The sequence below is a fragment of the Zingiber officinale genome, chromosome 2A (genome assembly GCF_018446385.1).
Source record: "Zingiber officinale cultivar Zhangliang chromosome 2A, Zo_v1.1, whole genome shotgun sequence".
Classification (NCBI taxonomy): domain Eukaryota; kingdom Viridiplantae; phylum Streptophyta; class Magnoliopsida; order Zingiberales; family Zingiberaceae; genus Zingiber; species Zingiber officinale.
The window spans coordinates 115,448,754-115,465,533 of NC_055988.1; the positions used below are offsets into that span (position 1 = coordinate 115,448,754).

The 16,780-nt window shown below is 33.9% G+C and overlaps 1 protein-coding gene across 2 annotated transcripts; it reads right to left on the reverse strand.

Moving 5' to 3' along the window:
• Positions 1–614: 614 nt before the first annotated feature.
• LOC122041995 (mitoferrin-like) lies at positions 615–15,448 on the reverse strand. 2 transcript variants are annotated; one of them, XR_006129131.1, is made up of 3 exons: positions 14,584–15,448; positions 1,225–1,377; positions 892–1,027 (listed from the first exon to the last, which is right to left on the reverse strand). XR_006129131.1 is itself a non-coding variant. In XM_042601900.1 (2 exons), the coding sequence occupies exons 1-2, from the start codon at positions 15,337–15,339 to the stop codon at positions 830–832; spliced, it is 954 nt and encodes a 317-aa protein (XP_042457834.1). In that variant the 5' UTR covers positions 15,340–15,447; the 3' UTR covers positions 615–829. The 2 variants fall into 2 exon arrangements, 1 of the variants encoding a protein (XP_042457834.1); XM_042601900.1 differs by lacking the exon at positions 1,225–1,377 and having other exon boundaries at positions 615–1,027; positions 14,584–15,447.
• Between the last annotated feature and the right edge of the window lie 1,332 nt (positions 15,449–16,780).

Sequence of the window (16,780 nt, forward strand, 5' to 3'; positions counted from 1 at the left end):
ATAGTGTAAAGTGCTGAATTTAACATGAATTATACTTATTTTTAGACTTTTATACATAAAAAATAAGAGGGACAATTTTGATAAAAAAATATACTCGATTTTTAATATAAAGTACTGATTTTAAGAAGAATTATACTCATTTTTGGACTTTTTGTACTCAATTTTGAAATTTTTGTACCTAAAAAATTTAAGGAGCAATTTAGATATTAATATTTGCATGAAGGAGTTGAAACAAATAATACTTTGCATGCAGAGAGTGAAAACAAAGATTTTTAAACATAAGAATTATATGTAAAATTAACATTGTGATTAAAAATTTTTCTCTAATTTACTATAATAATTTTCTATTACCGTAAATCATATCCTCCGTGGAGGTGCAACTTTATCGTCAAAAGTTGTTGCTAAAAATTTCCGGATGATCTGAAAAGCAAAGACTACGGAGATCCAAGTTGACTTTACGAAATAGATTCTGTTAAAAAGAATTTTTTTTAAAACAACAAAGAATCTTGACTTTAACTCACCAGTTGCATTAGGTAGGATTACAAACCATCAATAAGAACATTAGCGGAAGGTAACACGCGCACAAAAAAGATAAAAAAGTTGCAAAATCCAAGTTGAGGAATAATTTTCATGATATTGCAAAAATTACATTCGCGGCAACTTGTTATCCTGCATCATTATCATTTACGAGAACATAAAGAATAGACTAAGCGCCGCAGATACAGAAAATGGATTAAAGATAGAATTATTTCATCTGGCGCAACCATATTACGTACAGTATTTAACAATATGTAAAAGTAAAAAAAAAAAAAATCAGATTTCCTGATGGTCACTTTTGGTCATTCAACTTGTGGAAAAATGACTTTGCTGCTTCATACGTCGTCCAGCAAATGGCCGCCGCTGGTGCATGGAACAGCATTCTAGGTTTCCAACCCCTCAACAAGCCCGTATAACCATCACGCCTCACTATCGCATGTATAACCTCACTTGTGGAGCTGCTTGAGAATCGATCGCAACCACACACACCCTGATATCAGAGGATTAAGTAAACAAAACAAAATTTTAACATTGCAGCGGTTTATCAAAAAAACAAAAAGTGGGGTAGTTCAAATGCAACATCTGTAAAACAAATCATCAGCAACTTTCCAAAATTAGTCAAAAGAGTATATAATCCTGTAAAAGAAACAAGGATAGAAAATGATGTCAGATTATTTGGCAAGTTACCAGACTGAATAACCTGCAGAGAAGATCGCCAATACTCACATTCCCATATCATCTAATGCAGAAATTAGCAAGTTAACTACAAGTTCTAAACTCTCTCCTGTGCCATTCTCCTACTTGTCAAGATGCAGTAGGTGAATAAAATGAAGGGTGTTGCTGCAAGAAAAGAGCAAAAGTCTATCCTTAGCATCAGCCCCTATAACAAATTTAGCAAAATGTTTCAATTCATTACTAACATGTCAATATTTTATTATTTGACGCACATTAGTTTCCTTTTATTGCAAAACTGAAAAAAAAAAAAAACTTTATTCTTTTAGTAAGGCATTTTGAGCATGCCATCCGTGATAATGTATGGAAACAAGATCTATTGTATCATTCATGAAATATTACCATCATTTAAGGTGGTTTGGAGAGACAACATAATAGTGTTTGAACCACTCTTTTTTATTATAAAAGTTTGGGGGTTGAACCTCATTGGGCTTCAATCCAGTTTGTTCTGGCACCCCCTAAAACAGCCTGAGTATATGTGGCAAAAGGTGACTTGCTCACCCCAAGTGTCTCTCAATACCAGCCCCATAGCGAGATGAAGGGAGTACATCATGATGACCGAACGGCCACTTTAGATGAGAGGAATTTTATTCCCCAAGAGATTGTTCCCCAGCGGATTCAATCCCTACTCTCATGTGTCAATCTACCACCTAAGCACCAACTCGGCTTATGCCAAGTTATTATTTATCCTAACAAACTTCTAAGCTAACGAATGTCATCTACGATTGAGATATCTGCACTTTAATTCATCAATTTAGTTATAATTTAGACTGAATTAGGTCAAGTTGAGGGTTACTCGGGCTTCTATTCAATGATTTATGTATTCGTCCGGTTATGGATCGAATTTGGCTTAAATTTGACCTTAAAAATAGGTGAAATTTGATGCAAATCAATAAACAAAACTTCAACTATGTTTATTTGGACTGAACTAGTGTTGGTAACTGAACAAGTTTAATCATGAGTTCATGGATCTAGTATTGAGGAGTTTTGATATTAGGGCTTTAATCATAGGCAGTCCAAGTAATGGACATGTTTTGATATCTCAGACACGTGCAACTACATGGACATGTTCTGTCCGCTTTAGTTTTGCAGTCAGTATTGCCTTGTAATGAAGAATTTTATTCTTGGTAACTACTCGTGGTTCATATTGATTTTAGTTTAAATAGGATGTTATATGTGATGTATTATTTATAGCTTTACGTGTTACCAATGGCTTAACAGAATATGTTGGTCATTCCAAGTAATGGAATGCGGACTAAAAGGGGCATGTACAGTCACTCATGATCTCATTGTCATCAGGTAGAAGCTCCTCGGTTTATTGTATTCCCTGCACAGTTAAGAGCTGTAGTATTGTCTCATGCTTAGCTTAGAAGTCCTAGCCTCCTAGGTGACATGCCTAATAGAGGAACTCTGTTTGTCAAGTGATTGAGAGAAAACAACTGAGCTTGCTAGAATTTATTAATACCACTTGCAAATTTGGAGATCATAAAATGTGGTGACCTTCAAAGAAGACTTTTATTCACATGCTACAGAAAGGATCATTTGGCTTCTCAGAGAACCAATTATGTAAATTGAAGGTCATCTTGCAAATTCAAATAAGACACTGGAGGATCACCTTACCATAATTCCCATTCCCACCTCATCACTTTCCCTAGGGGTCTCTTCTAAAGATCAACTTAGTGTCACTGACATCATAACTTGCTTATAGTGAATGGATAGAACTGAAGATAGCTTGATTTCCTTTGCCTTCTCCTTTAATCTTGTGTTCTTTTGTCTTTATTCTTGGTCGATGGAACCTTTTGATCACTAAAAATACCAAGCTTTCTTATTTTGATGGTCAGGACTATTCAATGTTATGGATCAAAATCATTTTGTAGGGATTTATCAAGATCAAGAAAACTTTAGTTAGTGTAGATGGCCGCAAGGGATTGACAAGAAGGAAATCCCTTGTCATATGGTGATATCTTTCTTTTGGACTTAGTGCATGATTATCTTGTCCTTTCTTACAAGAAGGACAAGCCCTCATAACCACCCAACCCCCTCCTTGTGAATAAGACAACCTTCACCTCAGGAAGCACATCATGTCTGCATACGAATTTTTCTTAATGGTTCTTCTAGAAGATACAACTACCTTCCTCTTTCTACAATTACCTCAGTGATTCAAGAAAATGATAATAATGAAATTTAAAAGGTTTGATAGTGTTAAGGTCGGGTATTAGTAGATAATTATATCTATAGAGATTTGCATGTCTGGTGTAGGGTCTAACTGGCAGGGAGTTTAAGAGATCATCAAATAATTAAGTTTTAAATGGAAAAAAAATTATCATATTTAAATTTCACATTTAGAAATAAAACTGAACTATTTGATACAAACCAAACCGATAAATTGAATTTGGGTATCAAATTGAAGTCGAATTGGGCATAAAAAAACTAATCAGGAGATGCAACATAACGTATGAATGAAATCACGATCCTCACCCGAAGGAACGACCAATTCTCACCCAGAGAACAAGAAAATGGAATTATATTAAGTCACTACTTTTATTACATAAGATCCTAACCCCTATTTACAGTTTGATAACATGACTTATTTTCATAAAATAAAAGACCTTTTCTAATAAAACCCTAATTATTCTAATAAAAACTTTTAAAAGCACTAACAAATTAAATTAATGAATTAGAAAAAACCCTAATTATCCTAATAAAACTTGGCTGATTTTTCAAAAGAAATAAAATAACTTTTTAGTAGAATTTAATTATTGATTGCATTATTCTCCCCAACTGAAGAAAACTCGACAAAGTCGAGTGGGAAGATAAACCAAGAAATTCAAGACTGTCAACAAGGCATATTAGTGCGAGGAGGTGGCGCCTCTCTAATTAAATCAAGTAGTAGTTGCTCTATTTCTTCCAAAAGTCTAGGGGAGGCTTCAAAGCTCATCTATGGTGATCCATGTGTCATCAATCTCCGAAAGCCCTTTCCAATGAATTAGATATCCATGAGGGCTTTCATTTGGAGAGATCACTATTTGATGGTCTATATTGCTCACAATTTGATGAGAAGGTTGTGTTATGGATGGGAGTGTTGGAACTAGCATTGTAGGTGTATGACCTGTAGGCAAATAAACAAACAAAGAAGGCTCAAATGTTCCCCGAGATGGATATGGTAGTAAGTCCTCAATATTGAAAATTAGACTAATGTTAAAATTAGGAGATAAGTCAATAATTATGCATTAGTCTTAATTTTTCTCACAATTTGAAATGGACCAGAGGAACAAGCATGAAGCTTTTTGAAAGAATTTTTAAAAAAGGATGAATGCAGACACGCAAATAGTCCCCTACATTGTACTCCTTAAACTTACAATGCATCAACTTGAATTTTAAGTATTATTAAATGTGATTTTCCTCTTGACATCGACATGGATCTCTCTCCCATCCAACTAAAAAGAATGAGAAAGGATAGGTCAAAAGCATAGGTCAATAGGTTGCTGAGCTTACAACCCATAAACAATTTCAAATAGACTACTACCTTAACATGTTTCTAAACTACGATTAACAAACTCGGTTTGACCATCAATTTGTGTATGAAAGGTGGAAGAGAATTTAAGTTAGGTCCTCAATAACTTTACAATATAGTCATGGGTAACCGCTGCAAGATAACTTCATAAAGAAAATTTTAGTTATTTGTGATGCATCATTTGTTTTATTGAATGAAATAAAATGTCATTTTAGAAAATCGGCCTACTACTACTAAAATTGAGTCATGGCTCCGGTTGGTATGAGGTAATCCAAAGACAGTTTATGCTAACATCTTTCCAAGGTTTATAGGGAATAGACAATGGTGTGGATAATCCTGTATTTTGCTTTGTTGTCTTTGTCATTTGAGATGTGCGATATTTCTATTTGATTCAGGCAACATCGAGCCATAGTGAAGGTCACTAAAATACAAAAGGCAATGTCTTATCCTTTCAAAATGCCCAGCTAGGCCACCAGCTGTAATTCCCAAATAAGAAAGACGTGTTCCTTTAAATAGGTACCCATATTTTTCACAAAATCTACCAAATTGTCACAATCCTCATTTTGAACATCTCAAAAACATAGACCCTATAAAGAATTGAGTTTTACTAAGCGCAATGAGAGATTCATTCTAATGTCAAAAAAAAAGTTATGCCAAGTAAGGAGGCTTATAAATTTCAAAGTAATACACATCATAGATTTAAGAAATATATTATAGGGGACTATGTGCTTGTCTGCATTCACCCCAGATACTTTTCTATAATTTCCTCCAAAAAGCTTCATGTCCTCTTTAGGTTCTTTTCAAATTATGAGAATGATTAATACTAATACATATGTTATTGATTTATATGCGTATTTAATCATCAATCTCATTTTCAATGGGAATATATTATTTCACTTTGAAGGAGAGCCTTGGCGCAACGATAAAGTTGTTGCTTTGTAACCAAAAGGTTACAGGTTCAAATCCTGAAAACAAGCTCTTGCAAAAAGCAAAGTAAGAATGCGTATAATGGATCCTTCCCCGGGACCCCGCATAACGGGAGCTTCGTGCACCGGACTGCCTTTTCATTGACGATCTTCTTAGCGTGGTAGATAGAGTTACCAAAGCAATTGTTCTCTACACTTGGAAAAGACAATCCAAGAAAAAAAGACGACAACTCACCGAGAATCAATGGGAGTCAGGTTCTCATCCTTGGGGGAGAATTAATGTAAACAAGAAAACACATTAGCATCAAAAATGAAATGATCAAAGAAATAAAGCAACATTTGTTCAACTCAACTAAAAAGGCACCTCCGCTTCACAACTGCTCTACCACCCTACACAATAGAGTCGAATTATTTTTATTGAAGATAATACAATAACAACAACAACAAAGTCTTTTCCCACTAGTTGGGGTCGGCTGTATGAATCATTTTACGCCATTAAACTCTATCTCTTACTATATCATTATCTATATTTAAATACCAAGTCTTTTTTGGTCTTCCTCTTCCTCGTTTGATATGCATGTTTATTCATAGTTTCACATCGCCTAACTGGAGCATTTATTGGTCGTCTAAGTGCATATTCGTACCATCTTAAACGTATCTCTCGGAGTTTTTCCTCAATAGATGCAACTCCGACTTTCTCTAATGCTCTCATTTCTTATTTTATCCATTTTCGTATGTCCACACATCCACCTTAACATCCTTATCTCTGCAACTCTTATCTTTTGCTCATGTGCTCGAGTCATAGCCAATATTCAACTCCATATAACATAGCAGGTCTAACTGCGGTTTTATTGAACTTACCTTTAAGTTTAAGAGGTACTTTACGATCACATAAAACACTCGACGTTCATCTCCATTTCAACCATTCTGCTTGTATTCTATGTAAGACATATCTCTTAATCCCTCCATCGTTTTGCAAAAATGATCCTAAATATTTAAATCTCTCAGTTCCGGACAACTCATCCTCTGTTATCTTAACAATCATCTCATTACTTCTAATATTGTTAAACTTAAATTCCATATATTTTGTCTTTAATCTACTAAGCTTAAAACTTTTCTCTTCTAGTATTTCCCGCCAAGATTCTAATTTAGCATTTACTCTTTCACGTGTTTCATCTACCAAAATAATATCATCTACAAACAACATGTATCATGGTACTGTGTCTTGAATGTGCACTGTGAGTTCAGTCATAATTAATGTAAAAAGATAGGGACTTAGAGCTGATCCTTGATATAACTCTATCTTTATTGGAAATGTTTCAGTTACTCCGCCTGAAATCTTTACTCTGGTCGTTACATCCTCGTACATATCCTTAATTAGTTCAATATATGTTGCACTAACACCTCTCTTTTCTAGAATTCTCCATATAATTTCTCTTGGGACTCTTATCATAAGTTTTTTCTAAGTCAATGAATACTATGTGTAGATCTTGTTTTTGCTCCCAATATTTTTCAATTAATTGTTTAAGAAGATGTATAGCTTCTATTGTCGACCTTCCAGGCATGAACCCAAATTGATTTTCGGTCACTGTGATCTCTTTCCTTAATCTTTTTTCTATTACTTTTTCTCAAAGTTTCATAGTATGACTCATTAGTTTAATACCCCTATAATTTGTACAATTTTGTACATCTCCCTTATTCTTATATAAGGGAACTAGAGTACTTATCCTCTATTAGTCAGACATTTTTTTCGTTTTCAATATCATGTTAAATAATTTTGTAAGTCATTCAATACCTTGTTTCCCTAAGCACTTCCATACCTCTATCGGAATATCATCTGGTCCAACAACTTTTCCATTGTGCATCTCATTTAAATTTTATTTTACTTTTAAAGTTTGAATTCTACGATAAAAATTGAAATTTCTATGCTCATTTGACCTACTTAAATTACCTAAATTAAGTTGGTCACCTAAACTTTCATTAAAAAGTTGATGAAAATACCTCTTCCACCAGTCTTTTATTTCTCCATCATTTACTAATACCCTATTACATTCATCTTTAATATATTTTATTTAACTAAGATCTCTATTTTTCTTTTTCTCACTTTAGCTATTCTATAAATGTCTCTTTCTCCTTTTGTATCCAATTTTTGATATAATCGTTCAAAAATTTTATTTTTTTCTTCACTCACTATTTTCTTAGCTTCTTTCTTGACTATTGTATATTTTTTAAAATTTTCCTCGTTCTTATAAATATATAATTCCTTATAAGCTATTCGTTTTTCTTTCACTTTCTTCTTGTACTTTCTCATTCTACCGCCAAGATTCCTTAGTGGTGAATGTCCCTACTCACCGAGTACACTCTTAGCTACTATTTTCAACTTTGATGTCATCTTATCCCATGTCCTATTAGAGTCATCGTATATTTCACATAATGCTTGCACTTCTACCTTCTCCTTAAATATATTTTGTTTCTCATCCTTTAACTTCCACCACTTAATTCTAGGAATCATATATATTTCCTTTCTATTGATACTACGTTTGAGGCGTATATCCAACACTACTAACCTATACTAGATAGTTAAGCTTTCTCCAGGGATAACTTTGCAATCTTTACAAATCTTTCTATCCTTCTTCCTAACCATAAGAAAGTCAATTTGCGATTTATTATTCTCACTTTTGAATGTGACTAAGTGTTCTTCTCTTTTCTTAAAAACGTATTAGCTAATATAAGATCATATGCTATCGCAAATCTAATATAGTTTTTCATCCTCATTTCTCGTTCCAAACTCATAACTCCCATGTACCCTCTCATATTCCTCATTTTTCACTCTGACATGCCCATTTAGATCAACTTCTATTAAAATCATTTCATTTGGTGGAATATTTTATAATATTTCATCTAAGTCCTCCCAAAACCTTGATTTAGTAGCTTCATCTAATCATACTTGTGGTGTATATACGTTAATTATGTTCATAGTTTCTTTCGCCACTATTATCTTAAGGGCTATAATTCTATCCCCTTTTCTAACTGCTCCTACAACTTCATCCCTTAACAAACTATCTACAATAACACCCACTCCATTTCATGCTTTACTCTTTTCAATATACCATAACTTAAAACTTAAGTTCTCTATCATCTTTGTCTTCTCGCCTACCCATTTTGTCTCTTGTACACACAAACTACTAATTCTCCTCCTAATCATCATATCTACTACCTCCATTGATTTACCAGTGAGAGTTCCTATGTTCCATGTTCCAAATCTTAGATTATTAGTTTTCCTATCATATTTGTTCTTATCCAACCTATGGTATGAGAACTATTACCTATTTAACACTACACTCAAGTTCTTATGGAGATGTAGCGATCCTTGCTAAGACATTATAGTCGGACCCTATAACGCGAACTCTTGCATATTTAGCACTACACCCAAGTTCTGGAGATATAGCGTCCTTGCCAAGACGTTTCAGCCGGACCTGCAACGTGTTCCTTCCGGGGAACCTAGCATTGGCACAATAGAAATTTAATGGATCCATTTATTGAATATTTGTCATAGTTTTAACGTTGACAGGCAACCTAACGTAAACCTCCTCCTTTATCTGGGCATGGGACAGGCCATGACCGGTCGTCATGGGCGGAGTTTTTTATTATTATTATTGAGGAAAATAACACAATAAATTTTTTAAAAAAAAAGATAGCTTGATACATGAAACTTGCGCCAGTGTGGGTCCCGAGGAAGAATACATTTTTTTAATTCTATTTAAAATTCTTCAAAATTATCCGATCATTAACATTTATAATTTGTTGGAACTTCAAAAAATTATTTAACTTTTTTGTAAAAATTTATTATCTTTTTTATTAGGATAGTTAGAGTTTTATATGAAAAGTCTTCTATTATTTTATGAAGAATAACTCATAATGCTAACCTATAAAAAAGGGTTAGAATCCCATGCATTGGACAAATTTTGAGATAATACAATTCCTATTTTCTTTTCTTGGGAAAGAATTGATAGCTTTCCTCTAGATGAGGATAATATCTTTATTGGTCTGCTATACTATGTTAAAGACTTCTTAATGTTTCTCCACCACAAAAAAAAGGAGTAAAATTATGGAATTCACATAGTGAGTTGTCTTACAAGATTATGAAAGTCGCGATGGCCTCCTCAAGATCGTGACGACCTCTGCGGGCATCCGTGACCCCACAAAGTTCGCCGTAGGATTGCTACTCACCAGGCAACAGGCGGAATGGTAAATTTCGTCCATTTCGCTCGACATAGAATAAAATTTTAAACCATGGACTTGACCAACACTAATATTAAACATGACCAACTAAGAAGTACTCTGAAATGCATTAAATAGGTTTCCATGGACACCTCAATAGTGATCCGTGATAGATGCATTCTATATGTCAAGAAACTTTAAACTACCCACTTTAGAGGAGAGGATATATCTTCAACTATGGAATTGTATAAAACACAATACTGAATAATGGAAGAAGAAAAGGCAAGAACAAGAGGAGCTGCTATTATAGCAAACAAGAAGGATAAAAGTAGAAGTCCTACACCTTTGGAATCATAGATGGAATCATCATCTTTAGTGGAGAGCAACGAAGAAGCTTAGATGGTGAGACAAGTAGGTAAAGCATTTAGAAATTTAAACCTTAGCATGAATGATGTGAAATAGATTCTAAGGAGAAAGAAGAACAAAAAGAGAAAGAGAAAGCTTTAATGTTATAATTCATAAAAATAAGACACATGAGACACTAATGTTAAAATTGAAAAAGGGGAAAGAAAACGAAAAACCAAGAACCGAAAAGAAGAAAAATGTCTTAAAGATCACATACGATAACACTTCTTCATCGAATAGTGAAAATGAAATCAACCATAAAAATCACCTAGTGCTCATTGTCAATGACAACAAAGTGTTACAAATATCGTCTAAAGAAGAAGAGAGCTAAGTCAAAAGGGAGCTAATCATACTACTCAAGTGACTAGGTAAGTCAGCTAAACAATTTTTCTATAAAGAATAATTAGATGCAATTTCTACCATGACTAGATCAGGCTAAGAGAAAAAATATTCAATTAAAGAAATTTATTGGCATTTTAGAACAAAAATTAAATGGCTATGCTTGTTTTGATAAGATGCATGAACTACATGTAGAAAATAATGATTTGGAAAATAAAGTGATGATATTAAAAAAGGCATTAGAAAAATTTACTATAGGCTCAAAAATCCTTACACATGATCATTAGAAGTCAATGAGTAAATTTTAACAAAAATGGGTTAGGTTACATGGAAATCAGGAATAAAAAAATCTACCATTGTCTTACTGTTAGAGGATAATCCAAAGCTCTAGAAAATGGGTTCCTAAAGAGTTGTTGGTGACTCCAATTGGGTTAAACATATATGGGTTGCTTAAATCATTCGCTACTAAAATAATTTTGCTAAAGTTAACCAAGTGGAATTTTAATCAATATATTTATATTGTGATTGACTCAATAGTTTACAAAATTAGATTGCATGATCTCGCAACAAAATTAGACATACCTTGTTATATCTCACTGTAAACTTAGATAACCTAATATTTTTATCAAGATACCGATATATCAAGTGATATGTTAGGGTAATACTCTGGTTTAGAATGTTAGTTTAATGCACTATGTTACCCCAATAATACAAAAATATTGATCATATGATCATGTGGAAAATGACTCATTATGTGAATGACAACCAATTATGTGGGAGCTCTATCTATTGATAGTGTACATTTGGATCAAAGATTATAATTCAATAATTTCATTTTAAAAATTCAAATTTCTAATTAAAAATACATGTTTACTATTAAAAATACACTCTCTATTCAAAAAGCTATCAAAACAAATGCTTTATTTTTTCTCTGTTAAAACTATTAAACATAAACTCTGTGAAATTTTATTTTTAAAAAAGTTTGTAATTTTTCATTTAAAAAAACAAATAGTTTAATATTATAGGAATTTGTTGACTAACAATTAGTTTTAGTAAACTAGCAATAAATAGTGAGCAACCGACACTAAATAGTCAGTTGACTAAAATGTGCATAAATGAGTTTTTTATCAAATTTTTTAGCCATGTTTTTTAATTAAGTTTGGATTTATTTAAACATGTGTTGATCTTTATGCTAATGTTTTATCTTGATGATAAAATGAATAGCTTAATCGACATTTTAAATAATTCTGATGTGATTCATTTTGATATGTGCCAAATGTGAAGAATAAAAAAAAAAAGACAGTCTAGTGCACAAAGCTCCCGCTATGCGGGGGTCTCGGGGAAGGATCCATTGTACGCAGCCTTACGCTGCTTTTTGCCAAATGTGGAGAATGAAGAGGTAAAATCCTAACTTAATGGGAGTTAGGTGAAGGGAAGTTTAAGTTAAGGGGGAGCCTAGTTGTTGGTTCAATTATCCTTGTTAATTTTTTGAAATAAATTATCAAACACAAAAATGCAGGACATTGCTAGTATTGTTATGCCTTAAGTGGTCATATTTGGCCAAAGTGTTTTAATGTGTTTAGCAATGAGTTTAAGTTTGTCTTTATTATTGATGTGTGCATGAAGTTGTGCAAGAACTTGGTAGAATACACATGAATCTTGCACGACCAAATTGATGTTGGCTCATGGCTCAAAGGTCTACTAGAGATCAAAGAAGTTCAATATAGGATATTTGAGGGATTGTAAGACGAGCGTTGAATTGGCAGCATTAACAAGAGCTGCAAGAGGTGAACTACATAGGTGACAAGCGAAGAATGACACATAGAACAAGTCAAGGACTTAGTGCACCCAAGGGAGTAAAGACATGACAGAAGATGACCCCCTTGGGCCATAAAGCTACAATAGATAAATCTTAGTAAGCTGTGAGAATCAAGTTTACCTGTACTTTAGAGCTCAAGAAAATGTTGACAGAGGTGATGGGTCGACCATAGTTTAGTGGTAGCCGATGATCCAATCTATTGGTTGACATTAGTCGATTGGTATGTTGGTTATCTAGAAAGTTGACTAAGAATATTTGCACACAAATAGAATATTTTTATGCAGAGTAGAGTTAACTATCGACTTATTAGAGTTGAGTCAACTAGACACTCAATTAAATCCGAAACATAAGTTACAAAAAGATCATTGAAATGATGCAGTTGCACATAACCTATGTGAATCTACAGCTAGTCTAGGGTTTAGGGTTTAGGGAAAAGGCTTAGTCAATCAAAGAAAATACGTTGTTGGGAAGAATACTCGACTGAAATGAAGTTGAATCAAAAGATTCATTGTCAGGTAAAAGCTTATGCGGACACAAAAACAGACAACTGAAAAAGGTTAAGTCAACTAGAGTGTTGCTTTACAATAGATTAAATCTTGTTGAAAGGCAACTTTGAGGCTATAATTAAAGGGGGAAGTTAGTCAAGGTTGGTAAAATTGTGGTCAAGCTCTAATATTCTTGTGATCTCATGTTTAATTTATAGCTTTATTCTTGGAGCTAAAGGTTTTTACCTTAAAGCTCTATTATTTTCTTACAAGCTTAAATTGTTTTTCTTTCATTGTAAAACTTCTTGTAACAAATTTCTAAACCATTAGAAAAGAGAAAAATAGAGGGATTCACAGCAGAAAATACCCATCATATAAATTTGAGGCATAACTTCCTCTCTTATAGTAGGGCAAGAACATTTGTTGATTAAACCCATCAACATACAAGTACGCTTAGAATGCATGACAAAATTAGGTTTATACTTGTTCACAATGTTATTATAACTTATTTCAAGTATCTCATACCTATTGTCTACATCTCTTACAATAGGGTTCAACATACAATGTTAAAAGTTGACAAGTAATGAAATTTATAAAAGAATTGTAACTTTACATACATTAGTTTGACAGCCAAATAAGATAACCAAACTTGGTTTGTGGAAAAGAGAAAAAACAAAGGTTTATTTGAAAAATTAGGTAAATATAAAAATTTGATAACAACCAACTAAAATTCAGATAAGAAATTGAATTTACCTTATTAGAAAATCAACTTCTCATAGTATGATGTTACAGGGTGGTGGTATATGCGGAAGTAAAGCTTTGATGGTGGATTTGGCATTGGTGGAGCCAAATAAGAAAAGAGAGGGAAGAGGGAATCTTGGAGTCTAGGAGGGTGAGAAAAATCCAAAAATATTAATCCTTGAGTCACTATGATGATAGAATTGCTCATTTATAGAAAAGGTGATTAAGAGGGTTGTTTGTCCTTCCCATAGACTTCTCGCTTTTATAAATAGGCTAAAATTGATTATTTAATTGCCTGGAAAATAATCACACTCAGATATATAGGAATCACCAATCTAATTGATGATTCAATTGAGCAGAGAATAATCACCCTAATATATACATGACTACAATATGAACCAACTAAATATCTCATATAGGATTAAAGTTATCCAATGTGCATATGCAACTATTAACTTACATCAACAATGAAGACTACCACGCCATTAAAAGCTAGAGTTGTTACCAAAAGATCCAATAAGTTAGGGGAACAATGACCTTCCTAGTGGTTGTTTCCAAATAAATCTTATACTTGAAAATCTTAACTTCGATCAGCAATTATAATATTTCTAGTCCTCCACATATCTTATACATAGCTGTAACAAATTATTTATACCAGAAGTGGGCACATCTGATGAATGTTATGATCTGACTAATTGGTTAACACTTGCAAACTTTGCAGGAAGGCAACAACTTATAAGGGGAAATATACAGAGATTATGCAAACTTTCCAGAACAAAAGAAACCAAGATGAGAAATTAAGTAATAAGAACAGAGAAGGGGCAAAATATCCTTTATGCAGGAGTATTTGAATGAAAGATCTACCTGACACTGTAACTGGGTCTTGACCACGTCAAGAGGTGTGGTGACGGCTGCTGCCAAGGCACCCGCAGCAGCACCAGCAGTGGCATGCACAACCAGTCGCTCGTCATTTACGCTGTCTGGTGAGATCTCCGTTAGACCCCTCTTTGCCGCTTCATAGGTTGCGAAGTGCACCGCTGTATAGGGAGCATTCATCAACACGGTAGTCTTATACGAAGCAAAGAAAGCCCTAATCCCCTCCTCCCTCAAGACCCTGGCGACGCAATCCACAAACCCTTTATACGGGCTACTCTTCAACTGCAAACGTTGCTTCACAGTGTCCATTGGAGTAAACACCGCATCGCTAGCGATGGTAGCGAGCACTCCAGATGCGGCATGAACGACGGGATTGTTAGGGTTTCCGGTGGAAAGGGACTCCTTTGAGAGCTCATACACGGAAAAGTACACGGCATGGGCGGGGCCAGCGCCGAGGCTCATCGCACCAAGTCCACGGTATAGTCCACGGGTGCCCTCGGCAGCGAGGATGGTGCGAAGGGCCTGACGGAGGCTGAGAAGAGGCTGGCAGGGCGGGGATCCGGTCTGCATCCGGGTTTTAAGGGTATCGACGGGAAACATAGCGGTGTGCTCGACAAGGCCGGCGACAGATCCAGCGACCATGAACTGCCAGAAGTGGATGCCGTCGTGTTGCATGACGCCGAGGTCGCTGGAGGCAGGGAGGAGATCCGGCGGGTGGAACTTGGCCGTGGCGTCGGTGGCCATGGGAAGCAAAGATCGAGGTTAGGAAGGTCGATCACATCTATGACTCGGGAGGGGCGGTGCTGGTTCATAAAATCTATGACTTGGAAAACCGGCAATAAGACTTTCTATTTCTAATTAGCGCAGCCACTCTGGTTCCTAAAATATTACTCTAAAATTGACCCCCGCACAATACAACGCCAGACTACCATATTAGTTAGGAGTTGAATATTTTTAAAATGTAGGTGAAATTTGAACCATTCATATGTTAGGATGTCCTATTGCTACTATATTAGTTAGGAGTTGATAAATTTATATAATGATACATTAATTTTTTTTATTTTTAAGCATACTATAACTTGATTTGAGGATCGATTATAAATTAATCTTATAATTTATTTTTTTATCTTATTTAAGATGAACTATAACAAATGTTTAAAATGAATATAATCATCTTTTATTAAAAAAAATAATGCCATATCATAATTCATTTATACATTTAAATTTTTTTTTAGATGTTTGATCTCTCTTATAAAAGATCATGTTATAAAATACTCTCATGATGAGGTCATTATAATAGCTTTAAGATCATGTTATAAAATACTCTCATGATGAGGTCATTATAATAGCTTTATTGTGTGCCACATTTGATAATGAGAAAGAGATTTTTAATGATAAACTTTATTCCATTTTTATTTGATTTTGGTTCATCAATTTAAAATTTTAGATTTTTTTATTTGGTAAAGGTGATGGAATGAGTTTTTGAATAGTTATTTCTTTTAGAGTTGCTGCTTATCTATTGTTTATACTTGTGCGCATGTATAAATTTTGTGAGAGTTTTTTTTCTTTTGTAAGAGTTTTTTTAGGAACAAGTGAAATTTTTGACCTATATATCAATTAGTTCAGATCCTCTGTCCCCATTTCTCTCTGTCTCCGTGTCCCACTGCCGATCGGACGGATTAGATTAAATCTCAAAGATGATTTGCACATCACGAGGATACTGCACATATTTTAAAGATGCAAATCATCCTTCAGATTTAATCTAATCCGTCCAATCGACAGTGGGACACGGGGACAGAGAGAAATGGGGACAGAGGATCTGACGGTTTGGTTAAGATTAAGCTTTCAACGATTATGTGAGATTTTTTATTTTTACTTTCCTTTTTGTCTAAAAATCTAATGTTACCTTGAATAAGGATGTTTCAATTAGAATAATTTTAACATTTAGAATAGTAAAAGAGTTATTTTGGTCATTTACTATTTTTTTCCCTTTTTTTCTTTAAAACATAAGGGGCTAAGTATCATTTTTTAAATATAAGGGAGAAACTTTTTTCGATGGAAAATAAAATGAGTTTAAAGTATTTAGTCATAATTTTAACATTTAAATAGCAACGTAAGGATTATTTTGGTCATTTATTATTTTTTTTTTCTTTTTTTTGTTTAAAACATAGAAGGCTAAGTGTTA